At 42.5% G+C, this 25735-nt stretch overlaps 1 protein-coding gene across 2 annotated transcripts in view; it reads right to left on the bottom strand.

Annotated features, from left to right (window-relative positions):
• Positions 1-984: 984 nt before the first annotated feature.
• The window catches only part of mettl17 (methyltransferase like 17), a 30766-nt gene continuing 6015 nt past the window's right edge, over positions 985-25735 (bottom strand). The window contains exons 2-14 of one of the 2 annotated variants that reach the window (XM_084328125.1): positions 23847-23988; positions 23014-23163; positions 21376-21463; positions 18751-18832; positions 14917-14990; positions 10632-10726; positions 9708-9781; positions 8721-8828; positions 8570-8638; positions 7898-7948; positions 7693-7785; positions 2528-2730; positions 985-1367 (exon numbers count right to left, since the gene is read on the bottom strand). In XM_084328125.1, coding sequence (XP_084184251.1) covers positions 1247-1367; positions 2528-2730; positions 7693-7785; positions 7898-7948; positions 8570-8638; positions 8721-8828; positions 9708-9781; positions 10632-10726; positions 14917-14990; positions 18751-18832; positions 21376-21463; positions 23014-23163; positions 23847-23988 — 1350 coding nt within the window. In that variant the 3' untranslated portion in view covers positions 985-1246. The remainder of the gene's footprint in view (positions 1368-2527; positions 2731-7692; positions 7786-7897; positions 7949-8569; positions 8639-8720; positions 8829-9707; positions 9782-10631; positions 10727-14916; positions 14991-18750; positions 18833-21375; positions 21464-23013; positions 23164-23846; positions 23989-25735) is intronic. The other variant, XM_084328126.1, reaches the window with a different exon arrangement.

Genomic DNA, 25735 nt, shown 5'->3' with positions numbered 1-25735 from the left:
TGGTACCCGCTACAGTTGAAACAAATACAAGCCCGGGTCACTATTAGAGGAATTACGGTATATACATCATCGCTATATAGGGCTGAACGATTAATCGATTTTAAATCGAAATCTGAAATGATGCAATTATCAAATCACAAAAGAAAAATCGCAATTCTTTTATTAAAATCTATTTATTTTTTACAATTTATTTAACCAGGAAGTCCCATTGAGATACAAGATCTCCTTTGCAAGTTGTTGTTATTGTTGTAGAAACGGTTTGGGAGAGGGAGGTAAGGGGTTTTAGATTGTGTGTTGTGAAGTTTAGACTTCAGAGAGGGAGAGTAAAGTACAGAAAAAAAGGTACCGTTGGGTACCGGTATCGATTCCCAGGTAAAAAGAAAAAATGTCAGGCTCGGTGTCCCGAACAGACCCACCGTGTAGGCCAGATGCAAGCCGCATTTTACAATAAACCTCTGTGGGGCTGCTTAAAAAAATTATAATCGCAAATTTTATCGCAATCGCAATATCTGTCAGAAAAATCGCAATTAGATTATTTCCCAAAATCGTGCAGCCCTATCGCTATAGTCCCGCTGAACACAACTAGTCACAATGTCGGGCTCCCAATTGCTTTGGATGGGCTAACCGGCCACATTACTGTGGACAACGGATCACTGGTTGGTTTTGGCCGATTATGCCGTCCACTGCATCAAACCACACTCTATTTTGGTGCAATCGTGCTCTGATTCAACCCCGAATGGCTAGTGTGAAAGCCCCCTTAGTCACATGACTCAGTTGGTATTGCTGATTGGCTCGAACACGTTATGTTTGTATACAGCAAACAGGTCTATAGGCTCTCCTAGGTGTGAGATTTAAGCTATTGTCTTAGGACAACCAAAGGGGATCAACTTTGTCAATGCCACTCATCATTTTCCATGCGAGTAGATTTAAGGGCAACAGCATGAAAAAAGGGAAACGGAGGCAGTCTGTGTTGGGGTTGTCTGTTTAATACGTCTCTGCTGCTGATGGAAATGGTAAATGGTGCATTTATATAACAGCTTTTATCCAAAGCGCTTTTACAATTTGTTCCTCTCATTTTACCCATACACTCACACACCGACAGCAGAGTGCCGACCTGCACATCGGGAGCAGTTGGGGGTTAAGTGTCTTGCTCAAGGACACTTCGACACGCAGCCCAGGAGGAGCAGGAATCGAACCGGGAACCTCCGGATTACCAGACAACTGCTCTACCCATCTTTTCTCAAGTTCATTCCAACATCTCAGTGGTGGTGTGTCCATTCCTTCGCTCTGGCTGAACACCCTCCTCTGGTTGAATGATTGGCAGCTGATCCCCCCAATCACTGCTCCGGGCACAGCGGTACACATCTCTGATAGGATAGAGGGGGGGGGGGGGGGGGGGGGGGGTAAAACAATAACATCAGCAGAACTCCAAATAACCTAGCATGATGCTAGCAAGTACGGGCGATATATTTAATTTGATTACAATTATTTAGGCAAGGACTTGATGTGTTGTACATTTTCAACACAGATTGACTCAATTAGTATCCAATACTAAAATAAAAAGTGCAATAGGGATAAGAAAATGTGGACTGATTCACTCAGCAATAATTGAATATACTATAAGATAATAAAAACCTTATTAAAAGGGTATTGGTTAATAGAATTATGTTTACAAATCAAACAAACACAATTTTGATGAATTCATCAAGGTGCATGTCTCCCCCCCGCCCCCCCACCAGTACAAGGAAGTAACAAGCGTCTTTAACCCTTTCACTACCACACGGTTAACCTTCCACTACCACACTACAGTGTGTGCTAGTGAAAGGGTTAACCTTCTGTCGTGTGGTCGTGAAAGGGTTAACCTTCTGTATGGTCGCAGTGAAAGGGTTAACCATTTGGTGGCGTGGCAGTGAAAGGGTTAACCCTTTGTCGTGTGGCAGTGAAAGGATTAACCTGTATGGTCACAGTGAAAGGGTTAACCATTTGGTGGTGTGGCAGTGAAAGGGTTAACCATTTGGTGGTGTGGCAGTGAAAGGGTTAACCCTCTGTATTGTCGCAGTGAAAGGGTTAACCTTCTGTATGGTCGCAGTGAAAGGGTTAACCATTTGGTGGTGTGGCAGTGAAAGGGTTAACCCTCTGTATTGTCGCAGTGAAAGGGTTAACCTTCTGTATGGTCGCAGTGAAAGGGTTAACCCTTTGTCGTGTGGCAGTGAAAGGGTTAACCCTCTGTATGGTCACAGTGAAAGGGTTAACCCTCTGTATGGTCACAGTGAAAGGGTTAACCCTCTGTATGGTCACAGTGAAAGGGTTAACCATTTGGTGGTGTGGCAGTGAAAGGGTTAACCCTCTGTATGGTCACAGTGAAAGGGTTAACCCTCTGTATGGTCGCAGTGAAAGGGTTAACCTTATGTATGGTCGCAGTGAAAGGGTTAACCATTTGGTGGTGTGGCAGTGAAAGGGTTAACCCTCTGTATGGTCACAGTGAAAGGGTTAACCCTCTGTATGGTCGCAGTGAAAGGGTTAATACCGGCTGTGTTTGCTCGCGGTCACCACCAGGTGCTGCAGTTGTCCATCGGAGCAGCAGACGTGACAGTGGACGTGCCTGGGCCTGCGTAGGACCGGTGCCGTCAACCTGGCCCAGTCCGGACCCTCCGACGCACTCTCTGCCTCCACCGGGTCCGTCCGGGACAGAACCACATAGCTGAACTTCTCCGTCTGACGCTCAGAGTTCTGGGGGGGGGGGGGTTGGAGAGAGACAACTGTTTTTGCCGCTGTGACCACTATCGAACGTCGGCCTTTTATCTGGGTATCAAGTCGTTTTTGGGCTCATTCAACTCTTAACACATTCCCGCCCGACAACGTATATATCCGTGTTTCGAATCCATGCTTAACACTTTCAGAGCCGGCCGTGTTTTCCTTTTTACCCCCTTGAATGCCCAGCAACCACTTCAATGTTAACGTTAATATCGCCTAATCTATGTTTTAAATTATGGCTATGTGTCTAATCTGCCCGTCGCTTATCAATGACCCATTTCCAGTCAACATTGTCGAAGCGGATTGTTTTTTTTATCGGTTCATTTCCGTTTTATAGCATTTTGAAAAGCCCTCGTTTTCAAGAAGAAAAAAAAAGAATCCCTGATAAACGCTGATGTACTGTAATATTCTAGAACGTTGTCATTGTTCGGCCTATTTATGAATCGTTTTCAAATAAACGCTAGATTATCGATAGTATTATGTGTACGTATGCACGCTGGTGCCGCAAGCTGTAAAACGATTATCTTATTTCCTGATCACTCGCACAGTCAAAACAGCCATATCACATATAGGGGGAAAGCTTATATCTCCGTGAAAAAAGGTCTGATTATCCTAAGACTGGTAAAATAGATTCCTTACCTGAGATCAGATGGTATCCAAATGGATTATTCCAATTCCTGATCGACCATTCCAAAAATCTATCCTTTTATTGATCCCACGCGTATACTGTAAAACAGCATATACACGCTGTGCTGAGGGACCAGCATGAAGCTGATCGGCCCGGTTACATGCGTGAGAAGTAAAATGTGGAGTCCGGGTTTTTTTCCCCCATGCATTTTCATTGAGTCCAATCCAAAAGGGTGAATTACCATCTGGGAGACGATAGGGGGCGCTTTTTTCACATCTGAGCGCCTGGGGTGGCTGATTTATCAACGGTAGACTCGGTTGATGAAATATGAATTCAGATCGCTAATAAAAAAAAAAAAGAGAAAAAACTAATATTCTTGTTATGGGCATTCAACCCGCGGGGGGTAAACCCGAAATATCTCGGTTTGGGCATTCAAAGTGTTAAAGGACCAACCACGGATATCTCCGTGGCAAGGTTGTTTTGGCTTTTATTCCATTTTAATAACCTATTCAAGGTCGCCGAGCTGCACTGCAGATGTACCCTACTCTTTGAATTCGAAAAAGTGCATTACCGGCCAGATCCTCTTAGGGGCGCTGTATCGATAATGCAGTGTTCCCTGTGGCAGAAGTTGTCTTTTTTTTCTGGATTTCCAATGTAGTTTTCTACTCAACTGAAGCACTGAACGGAATACGTTTTGGATCGCGGATTTCACTATGCAGCAAGGGAATATATCATCAGCCAATGGACATATCGATCTACCAGATGGCGATCGATAACTGGGAAATGGTCTGGGGGATCCAACCGGCTCATGGTAAGATATTTTCCACGTAAATTACATGCTGATCAGGGCTTGTTATGATACTCAACCAGCCGATCAGCGTATGTGGCTACTGAGACGAACACGGTTATCAATAATCAGAAACGACGTCCCCCGCCCCCCCCCCCCCCCCTTTCATGCATTCATGCTTGAGGATCGTACCGATCATATGCAGTTTGAGTTTTAACTGTAGCTTCTGTATAACCGAAATGCCATTGGATATAACGTTAGTAGCTATTAGCCCTTTATCCAGTCTTCCAGGAAATATACTAGAGTCCAGGGCCCTCATTCATCAACGTGTTCTACGCACAGATCTGTGCTTACCCTGTGCGTATGATCATTTCTAAGCAAAGAGTGGGATTCATCAATTTCGATTTGAACTTGACTCCGTGCTTACATCTACGCACAGGTCAGACCAGGCGTACCTGGTGCCCAGTGGTAGAATATATTATTACAACAAGGAAATGAGCTTCTGTGCATAATAACACGGCATGTTCTGTACGAACCGTAGTTCATTATAGTTCATTGTAAAATAGCAACAGTAGTGTAATTATGGTCAAAACCCTATAAATAGCATTTGGAATAATATATCTTTCTCTCAGAATGAATGCAGCATGGTTTATATAGCGTTATCGGAATATACTTGATTGATTGATTGATTGAAAAGTTTATTAACAGATTGCAGAATGGGTACAGTACAGTACAGCTCAGTACATACAATTGTTAATTGGGGATGCAGACCAACTTTCGTCTTGTTTACATCAGGGTCCCCCATTTTCAATTCATCATAAATCATAAAGCTCAACTCGTTATTATTTTGCGCAGACCGCAGAAACACGGGAACGTTTTGATTATATTTAAAAGGCTTTACGTTAAACGAAACAAGTGGAATTTCGAAGCTGTAAGCAGAATACAAGTCATATGAATATAGTGTTCTTCCCCCTTTTTACTGTATAAGAAAGAATAGAAAACGCATTGCAATGACACTATAGTGGACAGACTATGTATATGATGGGATTCAAGTTCGCGTTTTTGTTGATCATAGGCATGCTGTCAGAGTATGATATCTTCAAACATTCTAGAACATTTGTCGTCACAGATCATGTCCTAATAGAACATAGGCTATGGCATGGATCGTGATATTGTGTGGACTGTAATTATTACTGTACCGGTACCACCCATTGTGACAACAGCCTTGTGAGTCCCGCACACAAACATGATGGAATTCAAGTTCATGTATTGAAAGGCAGGCTACATCATACATGCAGTGAGATTCATTGTTCTTGTATATGCTCTCTATTATTGTTTATATAGGCTACCCAATACTGACATCAAAATAGATTGTAGTATGCCTCTAGAAATCATATGCAGCAGGTAGAAAATTGACGGGAGATCCATCGCGATTTGGAATAAAATTGAGGAGAACTTTAATCCCTGGGTATTAATCAAACAACACGGGAAAAGGCAGTCATATTCCAGCGCAGTCTTTATTAGCCGACAACAAAATAGATGCCTCTAAAAATCATATAGCCAATCGAACACAACTAATAAAGGCATTCATATTACAGCACGGTTATAATGACACACAACCAACGCCAAACAGTGGTCAACGAACGGTCTTTATTAGTATTTTGAGCTGTCCAGGCAGAATTGCAGCAATGGTCTTAGGGAGCCGTTGATATCTGACATCACCGTTTACAAGTCCGCCTTTTATTTATCCCATAATACGCGATAGTGTCTTCTTGGTTCGACAGCAGTGAACAATCTTCGTGGAGTTTCTCAGGGTTCCGCTCGGGTCAGTCCATTATTTCACATCCCATGGGGGGTGTTTCCTCATTTTCATGACCATATATGGATAATCATGCACGAGCATTGACGGTAGAACAAAGTGGTATTCATCAACACAGAGGGGCATAGAGCCTGCGTACCAGGCCACGTGAGCGGATCGGCGCGGCCGAGAAATCCGCTCTTCGCTCTTTAAAGCTTGGTCCGCTCCGCTAATCGTTCATGTTGACCCCGCCCCCAAGTCGCTCTCCGCTCGCTCCCCGCTCACCTTGAATCGAGCGCTCCCCGCGCCAGATCGCTCGGCATTATTATTTTTTTTTTTTGGAGCATGGTGTAAATTAGCTCAAACTACAACAGTCTATACCCCCTGGGCCCCTTAACAATTGTTTGTATTGAGCCGCATTGTAATTGTACCCATTCTGCAATGTTAAATAACGTTGTTTATCCATTCATTAGCTCTATTAAGCGATGATAGGCTAGCCGAGCCACAATGCTATGGTCGCTGCCATTAACGTTAGCATGTAAGCTAACGTCAACAACAATGGCGTCGATACTTTTTCTAACAGGAGTGAGTGAAGGAGGAGGAGTGAAGCCTGAACATGATATCACAGGTTCACCCTTCTCATTGGTTGAAAATGGCCTTCATGTTTGTACATCGCCATCTGTTGCTTTGGCATTGTACTGCATGTATATTACATCAACAGTGTTAAACCACTGTGAGCGACCTGGAGTGGATTGGAGCGGAGGAGAACTCTCGCTCCGGACGTCGCGCCGACTCATTTTAAAACCCACTCCTCGCTCACGTCAAAACCGGCCGCTCCGCGCCCCGCGCCGCTCACGCTCCGATCCGCTCACATGCACTGCTGCGTACGCACCGTGTGATGAATCCCGACTTCCCTGTGCGTACACTAGTTCTACATTCCGTGCTTACGTGTGGAAATAGAACATTTCTACGCACACAATTGATGAATGAACTAGACCAAATCCCGTATAACGCTTATATTCAAGACACTATAAAATGAGAACGTATTGATGAATTTATTTTTTCTTTAAGCCATTTTGGTTTATGGTCTCAATTGACAATGAGAATGGACAGATAGCAATACTATAAAGTATAGATTTAGCTCTACAAACAGCACCACGGACTGTGCAAGTCTGTTTACATATGCTGGCCGTCTACAGTGATTTTAGACGCATCCAAATGGCCGCCAATGTGTTAAGACAACAGTGTTCTCACAGAGCAGCTCATTGATAATACTAATAAATATATATATATATATATATATAGACCTGTTCGCCATTTACAAACATACCGTGTTCGAGCCAATCAGCAATACCAACCGAGTCACGTGACTAAGTTGCCCACTACCTGCGCAAGCTGCTGCGCTAAAAAAGTACGACGGGGCTCTATGGAGAAACCATTACACTCCCCTGACTAAAAGTTGTTTCAAACGAAAGCCAAATCAGCATGGCTGTGAGTGTGAGTCTTTCACCTTTTACATATCTAGCTTTGGCATGGATTATTGGATTGATTGTTTAGATCGCTAGCATGGCTAACAAATGCAAATATATTGTAGTCTGCCCCGTTGTTCTGACCAGAATTACGTTCCTTTTGCCCCCTTGATGTGCGCGCACACTGAGTCTGCCGTATACAGCGAACAGGTCTATAAATATATATCTCATCTTATTCTCCAGAATACTGCCTTACCCCTTTTAATCGGAGCGGGTAGTACATCTGGTTGAAGTTGCAGGGTGCTGCGTTCAGCTGGGCGAGTTTAGGACACGGCAGTTCATGAGGACACTGTCAACAACACCGGAGGAAAGGAGAAGTGATGTGAATACCGTACATACCATAAACTGGTTATTGAGAGGAATAACATATTACACTATAGAAGTGGGATGTGATCACATACCGGGGCGAACACCGACACAGTTCTCTTGTCATGAACAATCTCCTCTTGATTCTGTGTTAAAAACGTAAAAAAAATGTAAACGAGTTAAAACATGAAAGAAAATCTTGGAAAACACACACACCACTTTGCTTTTTACTTCTAGACTAGTAAAGAATGTGCATGAGGTTGTGTGGCCATGTTTATTTATCCGTTATGACCCTGATGAAGGCTGCTAGCTGAAATGAGGGGTGCAGATATTCTTCACTATTTGAATCGTATTCATTTATCTTTTCTTTTTATCGTTGCACGCATTTCCCCCCCACTTGCCGGCCTAGGGAGGGTTGAAGACTATCACATGTCTCCTCCGATACAGTCAGCCAGCCGCTTCTTTTCACCTTAGCTTAGCACAATGAATGGAAGTGGACGGTACCGGTTAGCCTTCGGGAGAGGTGTTAGTTGGACAATGCCTAGGCTAACCGGCACCGTCCGCTTCCATTCATTGTGCTAAGCTAGGCTAACGTGCAGCCAGATAGCTTTCTACTGAACGCACAGAGAGGAAACTGGTATCTATCTCTTCTTGTCTCTCTCTGGAGAAGATGGTATGCTAATTTCGCAAAATGTTGGCATGCCTTTAACATAAAACAGATGACAGTAATTGGGCGTCATTGTGCAGTAGAGATTCTATTCGAGTACCATTATTAGTGCGTCTCTGGCCTCCATAAGTATCTGATGGCCCTCTTTGGTCCCATTTTCAACCAGCACCTATAACATAAAGGGATTAAATGTAATATATCTTTATATTTAGACATCTCCTATATGAGCTACTGGTCTTATTTTAACCAACCAGATAGGAGTTGGTCTTCCTCCAGAGGGTGAAGACGGTGTCTTCTCTCTCCCTCTGACTGGACAGCTCCGACAGGGAGAAGGCCCCGACCACCACATCAAACTGCACCTGGAAGAGACATATCAATATTCAATATATGAAGATATTCAGCTCCATTTGTAATCATAATAATAATATATTCTATTTGTAGGGGCGGCTTTATATTTGTGGAACAAATCTCAAGGCGCTACAGTGTAGAAGAACATAGAAACTAGTAAGATAGTAAAAAAAAGTACATAAAATAAGTAGAACTAAAACTAGTAAAAGAACATAAAATGTGTGGAGCTAAAACTAGATACAAATCAACAAAAGGCTCTATTAAAAATATCTTCTTAAAAGCATCTAGTCTGTGGTGCTCTCAGGTGGTCTGTGGTGCTCTCAGGTGGTCTGTGGTGCTCTCAGGTGGTCTGTGGTGCTCTCAGGTGGTCTGTGGTGCTCTCAGGTAGTCTGTGGTGCTCTCAGGTGGTCTGTGGTGCTCTCAGGTAGTCTGTGGTGCTCTCAGGTGGTCTGTGGTGCTCTCAGGTGGTCTGTGGTGCTCTCAGATGGTCTGTGGTGCTCTCAGATGGTCTGTGGTGCTCTCAGGTGGTCTGTGGTGCTCTCTGATGGTCTGTGGTGCTCTCAGATGGTCTGTGGTGCTCTCAGGTGGTCTGTGGTGCTCTCAGGTGGTCTGTGGTGCTCTCAGGTGGTCTGTGGTGCTCTCAGGTGGTCTGTGGTGCTCTCGGGTGGTCTGTGGTGCTCTCAGGTGGTCTGTGGTGCTCTCAGGTGGTCTGTGGTGCTCTCTGATGGTCTGTGGTGCTCTCAGGTGGTCTGTGGTGCTCTCGGATGGTCAGGGAGAGCGTTCCACAGACTGGGAGCGGAAGAGCAGAAAGCCTGATCTCCCTTTTTTGTTATTTGTTATTGTGTGATTCATTGGGTTTTTAACTGACGTATAAAGGAAAGTGGGCTCACCTTGGGAGAGACAGGGAGGAACTGACGGAAGTAGACCTGCTTGATATGGGGCTCAGCACCTTCATTGTCACCTGCTTGACAAAGAGCAACACGGTGTGACCGTCTCATAGGCAGTACGTGTTCAAGTTTCAAGTTGTTTTATTTGTCACGTATATAGTACATTACAGTGAAATGCTTGGTTCTGTATGAGCCCCCTGAGAATGTGCTTCATACAGTAAGAAAAAAGATAAAGAATAAAGTCCAAACACTATACAAAATATACAATATACAAACTAAAGTACAACCTAAAGTACAGAATGAAGTACAAAATGCAAACAATGAGGTACAAAAAAGCAAATTTTTGGGTGTAGTGAAAATCTTTTTGTAATAAATAGATAAAATATGGTGTGATTAAAGTGTCTAAAGTGAACGTTAAAGTGTTTGTTTAAAGTGAGTGTGTAGTTTAAGTTTGCTTTTATTTGTCACGTATAAAGTACATAAGGACTGAAACAATGTCCCTGATTAGGCTGTTGTTAAAGGAACACGCCAACATTTTGGGAAATTAGCTTACCGTCTTCTCCAGAGAGAGACAAGAAGATAGATATCAGTTTCCTCTCTGTGTGTTCAGTAGAGAAGCTATCTGGCTGCATGTTAGCCTAGCTTAGCACAATGAATGGAAGCGGACATGGCCGGTTAGCCTTCGGGAGAGGTGTTAGTTGGACAATGCCTAGGCTAACCGGCCATGTCCGCTTCCATTCATTGTGCTAAAAAGTACAATATTTCCCTTGAAATGTAGTGGAGTTAAAAGTATAAAGTTGCCTAAAATGAAAATACTCACATAAAGTACAAGTAGCTCGAAAATGTACTTAAATACAGTGCTAGAGTAAAAAATACTTGGTTACTTTCCACCACTGCAATTATCCCAGGATGCACCTGGAGCTGTACCTTTGAGGAGTCGCTCTGCCAGGGTGTTCATTGGCCCGGAACTGTCCACACAGACCATCTCCTTCAAGGTGTCCCCCCAGCACGCGTGAGATGCCCTGAGAGGGAGAGTGAATGAAAGATTTTTTAGTATAAGTAAGTAAGTATAAAAACAAAAATATATCTGACACTTTAACTGCCAGAAGACGAGTTTAGGCGTCCTTCCCCGCCATGCTCAAGTTGCCGAAGACGCCGTAACTCGTCTTTGATATCAATATTTCAAAAATCTGTGATCGGATTCATATTTCCCATCCGCTGGCCTGAGACCCACCAAAAAGCCCCACTGAACCCTCTAGCGGTTCAAGAGCGCCATCTGGTGGCCGATCGGCACAATCGCCAAACAGGAAGTTACTTGGACGATGTGCTGTTCACCCATATTACTTCCGGGCACTCGGTATAGGTTCCGGCACTCTAGCTCGTCACAATACATAGCGATCCGTTGCCAATAACTCGATAAACAACATGATTTGGACGTATATACTATTATACAAGCTGGAAATGGACCGGATATTTTTACATCCCATAATGGAAAACTGTCTACCCCACGCTGATCGCCCAACGGCCCGCGGAGACTGGGGTGAGTTTTAGCGTGTAATATTTCCGTGTTCGACACTAACTGCTATGATGAACATTTGACCCACATTAGATGAATGGTATAACGCTGCCCACGGAATTATAAACGCCCCCTCGCCCATCCGGTCAACATCAGATGACGTGTAGTAACTTCCAGAAGTCCGTCCAGTTGGATTTTTTTATATCGCGCCGATTGCTATCAAACTGTATTTGATCATCAATATAATGCATTTGGGGCTATAAATCACGTTCTGGAGAAAGCTGCAGAAAGAGATGAAAACATACTTATACTTTAGATCATATTTTAGTATGAATATGTAAATGAAAAAGTTTAACGTTCATACACCCTGAACAATACATATAGGACATTGAATGGGCCCTAATAATGGCAATTTAGCAATAGAATTAAAAAAGTTATAGCCCTGCAAAGAAGGGGAACTTCTCCATAGACAAATAGAGCTGGCAACCTATGGTATATCATGAATTTAGCCTTAGGCAATCAAAGTGTTAATTTGACATATACAAAAGATAAAAAAATTTACAAAAAAAAAAAAAAAGGGGAAACAGATAAACAAATCAGTGTAACCTGTTCGAAAAAAGAGTAGGAAGAAGTATACACTTTTTAAAATCCCTACCCCTTTTTAACTATTCATCACAAATTATATAATTTTATTCTATTGTTCATTTTATGTATAAACGCTGTATCTCTCTATACAATCCAATACATTTATATAAATATATAATATATACTAAATAAATACCATGATATAAATCATTTATTTTATTTTTTATTTACATCTTACACATACTCCCAATCAACACACTTCCTCTTCCAGATACCCATTTAACACTTTGGTTGCCTAAGGTTAAATTCATGATATACCATAGATTGCCAGCGCTATTTGTCTATGGAGAAAGTCCCCTTCTTTGCAGGGATATAACTTTTTAAATTCTATTGCTACATTGCCATTATTAGGGCCCATTCAAAGTCCTATATGTATTGTTCATTGTGTAGCAACGTTAAACTTTTTCATTCACATATTCATAGTAAAGTATGGTCTAATGTATAAGTATGTTTTCATCTCTTTCTGCAGCTTTCTCCAGAACGTGATCTATAGCCCCAAATACATTATATTGATGATGCAATACAGTTTTATGGCAATCAGCGCGATATAAAAAATTACAACTAGACGTACTTCTAGAAGTTACTACACGTCATCTGATGTTGACCGGATGGGCTAGGGGCCGTTTATAATTCCGTGGGCAGCGTTATACCAATCATCTAATGTGGGTCAAATGTTGATAATAGCAGTTAGTATCGAAGACGGTAACGTTACACGCTGAAACTCACCCCAGTCTCCGCGCGCCGTTGGGCGATCATCGTAGAGTTGAAATCTTATCATTATGGGATGTAAATTTACCCGGTCCATCATGTTGTTTATCGAGTTATTGGCAATCGATCACTGTGTAGCGTGACGAGCCAGAGTCGCGGGACCTATAGCGAGCACCCGGAAGTACTACGGACCAGCGTTTCCGTTAGCCGGTAATTACCGGTTTTTGACCGGCAAAATCTGTTGAAGTCCGACATATTTAATCTCTCCGGTCATAATGTCCGGTGAAAATAATTCCCTCTAAACACAATTAGATTATTTGAATTGTATTAAAATAGGCTAAAATTAAATAGCCTATGCGATGAACGAAACAAACAATCATTAAGCAGCCGGTCTAATAATGACATTGTCTTGTCAGCGCGAGCTGGCTGCTGATATATTTGCGAGAAGCATCCATCTGCCGGCCGGCAGGGTGCAGTACTCCAATTCAGCCATTGGCAATTCAGCTGTTGGGTGGGGGCGCTGCTGAGCGGTTTCCAGACCGGACCTAAAAACACTGCTGCTCCATGCTTCACGTAAATATATCAGCAGCCAGCTCGCGCTGACAAGACAATGTCATTATTAGACCGGCTGCTTAATGATTGTTTGTTTCGTTCATCGCATAGGCTATTTAATTTTAGCCTATTTTAATACAATTCAAATAATCTAATTGTGTTTAGAGGGAATTATTTTCACCGGACATTATGACCAGCACCAAGTCGTTGGGAGGTGGAGATATAAATCACGCAAACCCACGATAATGTTCAGTTCTTCGCTTGATATAATTAATATAAATGTCCAATATAACGGAATTCGTTAGCTCATAAAAATGTGATTATAACAGACTGCTGTTTATTAAGGTCGGGCAGACTGCCCACCGACACCTCAAGTCGGCAGCAGCACGAAGTCTCGAGGGACTTATTTTATTTGGAATATATTAATGACTGTATATACGCAAAAGTAGCCTAGTTTTAAGTTAAAATATTATAAATGCCTTGATGATGTCATTCTTTATATAGGCATATCAATTGTTTTTAAGCTCAATAAACTCTGACCGGAATTTATCCCATTTGTCCGGTAGATTGAAATCTACCGGACACTCAGACCTGCAAAAAAAAATTCTAACGGAAACCCTGCTACGGACGTAGCACAACCTCTATGCCACTTCCTGTTAAAGCGATTGCGCCGATCGGCCACCAGATGGCGCTCCTGAACCGCCAGAGAGCTCAGTGGGTCCTGCTGGTGGATCTCAGGCCAGCGGAGGGGACATATGAATCCGATCGCAGATTTTTGAAATATTGATATAAGGACGCTGTACAGCGTCCCCCGGCAACTTGAGCATGGCCAGCAATGACGTCAAAACACGTTTCATGGCAGTCAAAGTGTTAAGAAAGATTTTGTGTACATCTTTTTTAAACTTATTTAATGTTTTAGAATGAGCGAGACACCCCCTGAGAGTGAGAGTGAGTTCAAGGTGTTCCCAGCAGGAGTGAGACGCCCTGAGAGTGAGAGTGAGTTCAAGGTGTCCCCAGCAGGAGTGAGACACCCTGAGAGTGAGTTCAAGGTGGGAACAGGGTGGAAGGGAATTCCTACCTGAGCATGACATGCGAGCAAAATGGACACCATAAAAATTTAAATCATTTTTTTCTTTTATTTATTTTTTTTCTTTGTAACTAATATGACTATATATATATATATATATTTTTTTTTAACTTTTACTCATTTATATATATATTTTTTAATAAATAAAATAAAATGGTGTATGTTTATGTGGGTATGGGTAGGTATGGATATAGGATGCATATGGATGGCTAGGTATACTAGTCTAGGATCAGTAACATCTATACTGGTACTCACTCTTTTGTTTATGTATGCACTTGTGTTTTTGTTTTTGTATGGGTACAGAATAAAATTGAATTGAAAATATACGTATGAATATGTACATTTGTGTGTGTGTGTGTGTGTGTGTATGTATGTGTGTATGTATGCATACATGTATGGATATGCGTGTGTATGGGTGTACATATACCACACCTAAATGTAGAGTGACTTCATTGACACAATAAAGTATTAAAAAAAAGAAAATGGCCACCATGTGAATAATGGCCAATGGGCAGGCTCACAACATGAACAAATCCATCCATGTTGCTAATGGACCTGTCTCAAACCCTGCCCCTTTTCTTGATCCTCCAATCACAACTGTCGCTTACCTCGGACAAACCAAGTTTGTCCGAGGTAAGCGACAGTTGTGATTGGAGGATCAAGAAAAGAGGGCAGGGTTTGAGACAGGCCAATTGGATACTCACCAAACGGCTGTTCCCAGCCCTGAGCCGAAGTCGAGGAGAGAGTGAGGGGCAAAGGAGGGATCTCTCTTCTTTATCTGGAGAGAGAAAACCAAACAAATGAGCCATTTAGGATGGAAATCATGTTGAGAGACAGTCAGGGGGATTATGGCTGGGTCTCACCGCTGATTTCCCAAATCGATTTGACAAAGTCCTAATTCAATTCGATTTCTGATTCGATTCTATATCGATTTGGTTAGGGATATTTCAGTTTTGCTTGGATATGAAAAAGATTCTCAGATAACTAACGCTGTAAATTGTACAAGGAACCCTCTAACCCGGCGGTGCCTCATTACAAATATGAATGTTTATATTACAAATTGACATGGGTGTAAAGTACTTGAGTAATTGTACTTTGTTACAATACTTAAGTACTGTTTTGGGGGATTTGTACTTTACTCGTGTATTATTAGGTTTGTATACTTGTACTTCTACTCAATTACATTTCAGAAATACTTAGAACAGATTACATAGTAGATGGACGATGTAGGCTATTATTGAAGCTCCCTTTTGTCTTTCTGATGGGTATATATTGCAATGAATGATACTGTAAATGTTATTAGTTGCTCTTTGAAGAGAAAAGATGTAACGTTAGATATTTATTTGTTTGGTGTAGAAGTATGGGCACCTGTTAGACGGGTGTAACTGGGTTTACTAAATTCTCAAAATGTGTAAAAAAAAAAGAAAGAAAAACTTAATTTGTTGAGGTCCTAGTCTGGGGGAGGGGGGGGTCTGGCCTAGAGTTTTTCTTTTTTTTTTATATTGATTTAATTTTTTTGGTTATTTTGTATCTATTTTTCTGTAACTCGGGGAGGGGGGGCAGTTGGCAGCATTTCCTTTTGTATGGTTGTTGAACTGTTGAACTGATGCTGTAAAACTGAAAAAAAAGAAAATACCAATAAACATATTGTTTAAAAAAATTACATTTCAGAGAAAAAAAACACTTTTTTTTTATCCACTTTTTCTCCCATTTTTCTCCCATCCCAATTTTCATATCGTCCAATTCAACCCTCCCCTGTCTTCGAACGTTGTTTCTTGCCTCCCACAAGCCGGCTGCAATGTGGACTAAGTCATACATAGCACGAGTCCCCTCCGATACTCGAGGTAACAGCCGTCGCATTTTTTCACCTGCGCGGCTCGATCTTCCAGCGTCGGGGGTCTGGGCTTTGGAGGGGCCCCGCCCCCGTCGCTTCTTGATTCTACTGCGCAGGCGCACCAACCGACCTGTAGGAGTCGCTGTCCACAACGCCCGATCCCCACCCTTCAGTTTCCCTCCCCGTAATACGGCCAATGTGTATTACTGTGGACGACCAGCTAAACTGAAAGCAATGTGGAGAGCGGGGCTCGAACAGGAGGAATCCTGTTCGAGCCTAGTCTCCAGCATTCGTTGCGAGCGCCTTGCCCACTGCGCCACGTAGCCGCGCCAAAAAAAAAAACATACTTTTTACTCCTACATTTAAAATGCAGACCTACAAAGTACAAAGTACAAATATCGCAGGTCCAACCATTTAAATTAGTATATTTGTTTCTCTGACCGAACTGACGTTAACGTTATTAATCCTGTGGCCACACTTTATTTAAAAACAGCCAATCAAATCCCCATCAATGGAAAATGTACCCGCCCATACCCATGCTGATTGATCCTTGTGCAAGACTAGAAAGCGGGGATCTTTGATTAAACACCTGCTATCAGAAGAATAGACAGTCATAAAAAAAAATTGTACTTAAACTTTTTAGTACTTAAGTACATTTAAAAGTTGAAACTTTTTTTTACTTTTACTCACGTGTGTTTTTAGCCAGATACTCTGACTTTTACTTGAGTAAGATTTTGAGACGGTACCCATACTTTCACTTAAAGGGGACCTGCATTGCTATTCCTAGCACTATTTGGGCAACTTTACACAATTCCTGTGAGTTTATGGAAGACATCTGTAAGGTTTATTATTTTTTAAATCATTGTTTTATATTTCTAATGGAGTACTCAAAAGCATCATTTTCCAGCCTCAAGATTTCAGCCTGTTATTGGCTGGGCTCCGCCCATTAAGCACTTTCAGTGACAGTCATCCACACAGTCTGCGAGTGGCAGAGAGAGAGAGAGAGAGAGAGAGAGAGAGAGAGAGAGAGAGAGAGAGAGAGAGAGAGAGAGAGAGAGAGAGAGAGAGAGAGAGAAAGAGAGAGAGAGAGAGAGAGAGAGAGCACTGTGTAAACACAGCTGCGTGCGAGATACGCAGGTCCCCTTCTCTTTCTCTCTCCCTCTCCCGTTTGAGGAAGTCTTCCACTGTGCCGCGCGCTACAGCTATAGACGGGGCGTTAGTTATGCTCCCGAATCGAGAGAGAGAGAGAGAAAGAGATAGAGATGATTTGATGTAAATAAGCTATCACTGGTCTGAAAAAAACAAAATTTATGATTTTTGGCAATCGAAAACTAGATGAAAATATAGTACTGACCATAGATGGATTTGATATAGAGTTAATGAATTTTGTTTTCTTGGTGTGATTATGGATGATAAATTAACATGGAAATCTCACATAGCACACGTTAAAAAAAAGATGTCCAAGAGTATTTTTGTTATGAATAAAGTAAAGGATGTGTTAGAGTATGAGGCAATGAGAACACTCTACTGTTCACTCATCTCACCTTATATCAGTTATTGTGTTGACGTATGGGGGAATACTTATAGGACCAATATAAAACCATTATATATACTACAGAAGAGGGCTGTAAGAATCACACATAAAGTGAATTATCGAGAACACACAAACACATTATTTATTAAATCTAGAATAATTAAACTTGAAGACATGGTTAAGTTTCAAACAATGTTAATTATGTTTAGGGCAAGAAATAATACACTGCCAGAAAAACTACACAATCTTTTTCATTTAGAAAGTGAGTTTAGTAGGAGAAAATACAATTTTAAACATCAGTTTGCACGTACCACACTTAAACAGATGTGTCCTTCAGTTATTGGTGTAAAGTTGTGGAATTCTCTCCATAGCGAGCTTAAGGGATGTAATAGTGTTTATCAATTCAAAAAAAAAAAAAAAAAATTGTCAGTATGAAAATCAAATGTGATCTGAATAGTGAGACATTTTTTTTTTTCTTCCTTTTATTCTTTATTATTATTATTATTATTATTTAATTGTTTCTTGTTTAACTGTGGATTGTGTGTTTCTTGTATAATGGTATAAATTATTATTTTGTGTAAATTAGGTTGTACGCCGACCATTAAGTAAATACTTGTTTAGTTTAGGAATAAGGGACAGGTAACTATAAGATTTATTCTTCTTCCTGCTCCTTTTGTCCATGGAATGATATTTATGATTGTGTAATGAAGAAACTCTGATTGTATTGATTCCATGTGGCAAATAAAGACTCTGAACTGAACTGAACTGAGAGCCGAGGGGAGAGAGAGAGACAGACCGAGAGACGACAGCGTAACGCGCGTGTGTGTATGTGTGCTCTGTCGCGAGGGTCTATCTGATTCTCCCTCTCTCTCTCGCTCTGTCAAACCCCGTTTGGTGCGCTACAACCACAGAACCAATCGGATCACTATCCGCTCCATCCTCGCCACGTGACGTCACCATGCGAGTCAAATCAGAACGACCTGATTAAAATGGAGCAGGAAATGAATGACCTGAATGACGGCAATCCGCCAATATGGTATTTAGAGACACAGACACATTGATACTAACTCCTATTACTATAATACAATGCTAGACACTGAAAAAAGACATTTATAATGCATGTCACCTTTAAGTATAATTTCTGGGTGCTTTTTACAGCCCTGACTGTACCTCGTTGAGAGCTCTCCTCAGTGCGGCGTGGCCCCCTGCCAGTCGAGCAGCCATGTAGACCACAGCCAGGTCTTCATCGTACCTAGGAGAGGAAGCATCAGAGAACTTCAATTTCTCCCCCTGGGGCAACTGAGGTGGGACAAAGGCATGGGGACAGGGGCAACATGTCCACTAGGGGAAACTATGTCCCCCCCTCACTTTTCAAAATCTTGTTTTTGTCCACTCCCTCTCACTTTTTACAGTCCGAAAACTAACATTATATAACGTTAATTCATATGCAAGAGTTTTTCTGTGATGTGTGCGTTTGTGCAATGACATGTCGAGAGGAGTATGGCTAATGAGAAAAAGTACGGTTAAATGGAAATCGTCGCAGGTATGGTTTGAGCTTCACATGCACGAGAACTGAGTCTAGTGTGGTAGTGAAAGTGTTAACCTTCTGTAGTGTGGTAGTGAAAGGTTAACCTTCTGTAGTGTGGTAGTGAAAGGTTAACCGTCTGTAGTGTGGTAGTGAAAGGTTAACCTTCTGTAGTGTGGTAGTGAAAGGGTTAACCGTCTGTAGTGTGGTAGTGAAAGGTTAACCGTCTGTAGTGTGGTAGTAAAAGTGTTAACCTTCTGTAGTGTAGTAGTGAAAGGTTAACCTTCTGTAGTGTGGTAGTGAAGGGTTAACCTTCTGTAGTGTGGTAGTAAAGGGTTAACCTTCTGTAGTGTGGTAGTGAAAGGGTTAACCTTCTGTAGTGTGGTAGTGAAAGGTTAACCTTCTGTAGTGTGGTAGTGAAAGGTTAACCTTCTGTAGTGTGTTAGTGAAAGGTTAACCTTCTGTAGTGTGGTAGTGAAAGGTTAACCTTCTGTAGTGTGTTAGTGAAAGGTTAACCTTCTGTAGTGTGATAGTGAAAGGGTTAACATTATGTAGTGTGGTAGTGAAAGGTTAACCTTCTGTAGTGTGGTAGTGAAAGCTTAACCTTCTGTAGTGTGGTAGTGAAAGGTTAACCTTCTGTAGTGTGGTAGTGAAAAATTAACCTTCTGTAGTGTGGTAGTGAAAGGTTAACCTTCTGTAGTCAGTTAGGCTTCAGGACTGGTCACTCCACAGAGACAGCCCTCATTGCGGTCACAGAGGCACTTCACTTAGCAAAAGCGAAAGGCCTCTCCTCTGTCCTGATTCTCCTAGATCTATCTGCAGCCTTCGACACAGTCAACCACCAGATCCTCCTTGCGGCCCTCGCAGGAATGGGAGTGGCTGGCTCTGCGCTGACATGGCTGTCATCATACCTCAATGACCGCTCCTACCAAGTGTCATGGAGAGGGACCCTGTCGGCCACCCGCCCCCCTGCGGACGGGTGTCCCCCAGGGCTTGGTTTTAGGACCCCTTCTCGTCTCCCTCTACACTAAATCACTGGGTAACATTATCACGTCTCATGGCTTCTCCTACCATTGTTATGCCGACGATACTAAACTCTTCCTCTCCTTCCCTCCCTCAGATATCCACATCTCTGAGCGGATCTCGGCCTGTCTGTCCGACATCTCCGCCTGGATGACGACCAACCACCTCAAACTGAACCTAAGCAAAACAGAATTGCTCCACCTGCCGGCCAAATCCTCCCCCCTAACCGACCTTTCAATCACAGTCGAGAATGCAGCTGTGACTGCGTCCCCGACCGCCAAGAACCTTGGTGTTGTCCTCGATGACCAGTTGAACTTCTCTGCTCACATCGCAGCGACGACCAGAACCTGCCGATTCCTCCTGAGCAACGTCAGAAGGATCCGCCCCTTCCTGACAAAAGAAGCCACCCAACTCCTCGTCCAATCAACAGTCATCTCCCGCCTCGACTACTGCAACGCACTGCTCGCTGGCCTCCCGGCCACTGCCACTAAGCCTCTTCAACTCATTCAGAACGCAGCGGCCCGCCTGATCTCAAACCTACCGAAGTCGGCCCATGTCACCCCACTTCTTAGGGACCTGCACTGGCTCCCCATTGCTGCACGAATCCGCTTCAAGACCCTCGACCTAGCATACCGTGCGGCAAAGGGAACCGCTCCCGCCTACCTCCGGTCAATGGTCTCTAACTACACACCCTCAAGACCCCTACGCTCTGCATCTTCTGGCCGCCTCAGACCTACTCCTATCCAAGCTCCGGGAGGGTCATCAAAGAGAAGTCGCCTATTCTCAGTCCTTGCCCCACAATGGTGGAATGAACTACCCACCCCAGTTAGGACAGCCGAATCACGTCCAATCTTTCGCCGTCGACTAAAGATGCACTTCTTCAACCATTATCTGAATAAAAAAAATATATATATATATATATATATATATATCTAACCCTAACTAACCGTACTGTCATGCACTTGTCCTAATAAACTAACCTACACTGTAGCACTCAACACTTTGATGAACATTGTTGCTCAGCTGATAGAGTTGTGCCCTTCCTGATGGCTTGTCGTACAGAACTTGTAAGTCGCTTTGGATAAAAGCGTCAGCTAAATGACTAAATGTAAATGTGTTAGTGAAAGGTTAACCTTCTGTAGTGTGGTAGTGAAAGGTTAACCTTCTGTAGTGTGTTAGTGAAAGGTTAACCTTCCGTAGTGTGGTAGTGAAAGGGTTAAGAGTGGAAAGATGTGAGGCCTACTTACCTCACAGGGGTCCAGCGAGAAGTTGTTCTTCTCAGCTCCGACAGCACGTTCTTCTTGATGCGGTCCGACAGCATCTCACTGTCTGGATCTAAAATACAAACAACACTATTTTCTTTAGTTTTCTTCTCAAAACACACATCAATGGCACTTCCTTGCAACAAATAGTCTCCTTCCAATCATTCCACATCCTCCCAATCCTGGAATGTTTTTAACTTTCGGTCACCTCCTCCTAGGGATGGGTACCGAATCCAGTACTTTTAACTCATTCAGCGCCAGCTATTAGACGGGGCCCGTCATAGCAAGGCCACGCTTTAAAAGATAGGAGTGCGTCACCTTGTTTGTAGAGCTATAACTATATTCTATATTAGAGCTATGGATACAATACTATGGCCCATTTGACATCACCTATCTATTGTTCAATATGTGAAAAAGAATAAATTTTTCCATCCATACGTTCCCGTGTTATACCGTGGTGAATATAAATATGGTTTTAGAGCGGTCTGTGGTAATTCCCAAAATGCTGAGTTATAGCCTTATACGTCAATTCTACTATAAACGTTGCCGTTTCTTGCCTGTACGCGCTACTATTCCCAAATCAAATCTATGTCATAGGTATTATGTTTGGTAGTCTCTGATCATTTGATTGCCAGTAACGGCATTCGCATTGAACACTAAAAACGCTTATCAGCCCGGTCGGTATAAAAGCATTGCAGGATCAAGCTAAAATTGACATAGATAGCCCTTGCCTGTGATCGTTAGTATTCCAAAAATAATATTCCTATTGTTTGATCGCCATCTGGTACATCCGATGTCCATTTGGTCCACGGCATAACCCACCACAACATATGGATCGGGGATATTTGACGCGCTTCAATGGAACCGGGAGAACCGCTCCACTCGCCCGACAAGGAAAAGTGAGCCCGGAGACATTTGGCCGTTACACAAGCCAAGATACAAGGTTACAAAGGGTGCTCGATACCGCTGTCTAGCTGGATGCGGCCAGTATTGCACTTTGGCGATCTCAGACTCATTGCCTATGGTAACACCAAGGTCCCTGGATGAATAATGAATACAAATATCGAATAAAAGAAATAACGATGAAAACCCGACTATACTCGGGTCTGGCGCTGAATGGTTGGCGAGTTAACTCGACTTTCCTCTGGTCTGGCGCTGATTGAGTTAAGGGTATCGACCGAATCACGTTGGTACTACAGAGTACCGATTCACGTGAGATCCACCGGTACCACATTTCAGTAATGCAAGTACCGATGACGTCAATGTTTCGTTTACCGCAAAACGAAACCTATGAAGTGTGCCGCACGTTCACGTCAACGTTCACGCGCACAATACACACTTACCTAGGATTTTACTTGATTCAACAACAAAGCAGTCGGGGCAATGGCAAGTCGAAAACGGTCGCAGGTGTGGTTACACTTTACAAAGCTAGATGCAGCAATAAAAATGCTTGCTGCAATATTATACATATTAACAAATTGTTCTAAATAAATAATAATGATAATAAATCATTTGAAGTTTGGACTCATTTTGTACAACTGAGGTAGGTAGTAGATTACATTTTTAGAGACTAAAGTATTGAAAAAAGGTACCGGTTCAAATGTGAACGGTACCCAACCCTACCTCCTCCCCTCTCCTTTGCCTTCACCCACAGATTCTTCTCCAAGCTCAGGGCTCTCTTTCTCAGCGTAGAGTTCTCAGGCAACCGTTTCCTGCTCCACAGGAAGTTGGCGAGACTGTGAGCTCGGTCGGCCAGACCCGTCACCGCCGCTCCTGGGGGGTGGGGGGGGGGGGGAGCAAGTGGCACAGTGTCAAATCCAAAGAAGCCCCAATAGAATACAAATATAAGAGAGAATCGTTCAAGTAGTCATCTTCACTGCCAATGGTATTTCTATTCATTTAAATCCAGTGATGGAAAATTGTTCCTTTACTTAAGTAAAAGTAGAAATACCCAGATAAATGAGTACTCTGGTAAAAGTAAAAAGTCCTCCATTCAAATTCTACTTAAGTAAAAGTAGAGAAGTATTTGCTATTGAATGTACTTAAGTATCTAAAGTAAAAGTATGCATTCTACATAACGTTTGTGTATTCCAGTAATTGGTAGCGTTCAAGCCTCGACCCATTAACGTCTAAAAGTTATGTTAAAGTGGTATGTGGTCTAGTTATGCTGCTCTGATTAAAGGTTACATTAAAGTGGTATGTGGTCCAGTTATGCTGCTCTGATTACGTCCTCTTGAAATTGACAGGCTTCAAATGTGAAAGTACATCATCTTCATACATATTTGCCATGTTTTCTATGCAAAATATTTTTCTTCAAAGTAACTAGTAACTGATGGGTTCAGTAAAAGTACTTAGTTACTTTCCACCACTGTTTAAATCCAACCTGAATGACTAGAATCATGTTACATTGGCGTGACAGCACTGCCTACAGTATGTGGTACATTAGCTTAACCTACTGTGAATGATAGATTGCGCGGCCCTCTGCAGTTCCTCAGGTAAGCGCAGGGTTTTCATGTTTGTCGCACCTGGGTGCTTCCTGTGTGTTGCTCCATTCAGGAAGTCAGATTGGGCTTGAGTGTGCGCTGCTGTACTCATTCCCTGGTAGTAGAAATGAACCCACATCATTGGTACCGTGTTTATGGACCCTTTCACGGACTAGTGAAAGCATTTCTGGCAAGAAACATCATAATATTCACATAATGTTGCAACTAATGTAAAAATGTTCTTATTCAAGAAAATTCCATGTACAAAAAAAGATAGGGACCTGCCTTCGGGGTGACTTGCAAGTAGGAAAAGATAATAAAATGGTGCATTTATATAGCACTTTACAATTGTGTTTCTCACATTCACCTAGGGCTGGGCGATATAACGATAACGATAAATATCGCGATATATTTTAATAATCGATATCGAATATCGAAAAAAAAGAAAACGAAAAATCGTTTTTTTTTTTACCTGCAACAGGGCAGTTTTAAAACCAGAGACAGTGGACAGACTTGTCTTTCTTGCCTGCAACTTAAAGTAATGGCTTTGCTTGTCCAAATGACAATACTGACCAAATTCAGATTTCTTTTTCTCTTGTCCATTTATTTTGTTTGCTTTCTAATTTAAAATACATTTTGAAACCGTCTGTACACAGTAGGCTATGTGTGCTAGCAGAACTAGACTCCAGTCACGAGTCACAGTGCACATGTGCGGTGGTTTGTCCACCAAAAAAGCACCAAAAGATCGAAAATAAACTAGCAGAGCCAGAACTGTTCAACTCCTCTGGAGCCACAGCCAGCAGAGAAGCCGGTTTACTTTAGCTTTTAAACCAGCTGCAGCCTGAGAACTGGAGTGTGAGGGGATGTAACACTAAAGATGGCGGCAATGACAAAGAATTGCTGCAAAATAAACATACATCTGTTGTTAAAAAAATAAATAAAAAAATTTAATAACAATTCGATAATTATCGATATCGAGAAATAAAATAAAATTATCATATCGTTATCGCGATATGATTTTTTTCCATATCGCCCAGCCCTACATTCACCCATTCACTCACACACCAACGGCAGAGGCAACCATGCAAGGTGCCAACCTGCTCATCAGGAGCAGTTAGGGTTGAAGTGTCTTGCTCAAGGACAATTCGACACGCTGCCCGGGAGAAGCGGGAATCGAACCGGGAATTAATGTGGAACACCCTACCCACAGCCGTAAAAAGATGTGAATCCGTACCCACATTCAAAACCGCTACGTTTCTGTCTCCCAATCGTTGAGTGCCAGAAACGTAGATCTACGTTTTTCTCACTGTATTTCTTTTATTCGCTATTGCCATTCATAATTCAGCGGGGCACCTTGTGCATACTGTTCTGAGTGTGTCTGAGCTGGCAGACGGTCTTATACCGCCCTCTAACGCCTTCGGCCATTATTGCACCCCGTTAGAAACGAGTTAGTTTCTTTTCTCTACCGAGCTGCGGTGTGGGGGCGGGTCCTAAACACTCCGGCAAAACACACGCTTGTAGGGATGGTTTGGACTACTGACCCCGCCCGCCCGTTGAAGTGCAATGCCCAACAACGTCGGAGACAGGATCGCTGTGGATAACTGGAATGGCGATCAGATTATTGGATTCTTTTTTTTTGCATTACATCAGATACCAGGTAAGGACACTATATATGAAAGCTTGCGTTGATCTGATATTTATTTCTACCGCGACGATTGAAGCTATCCGTGTTTAATGTGTGTGGCTGTTTTCCGTTGGGTTTCAGGAGGGGAGGGGGGGAGCGCCGCGCTCCAGGGCACATTTCATGTATTCACGAGGAAGGATAATAAAGATAATCTAGCGTTGATTTCAGGAAGATCCGA

This window comes from Notolepis coatsorum (assembly GCF_963971535.1).
Source record: "Notolepis coatsorum genome assembly, chromosome: 13".
Taxonomy (NCBI): Eukaryota; Metazoa; Chordata; class Actinopteri; order Aulopiformes; family Paralepididae; genus Notolepis; species Notolepis coatsorum.
The sequence above is the reverse complement of the archived record's forward strand: the minus strand, read 5'-3'. Positions and strand labels throughout refer to the sequence as shown.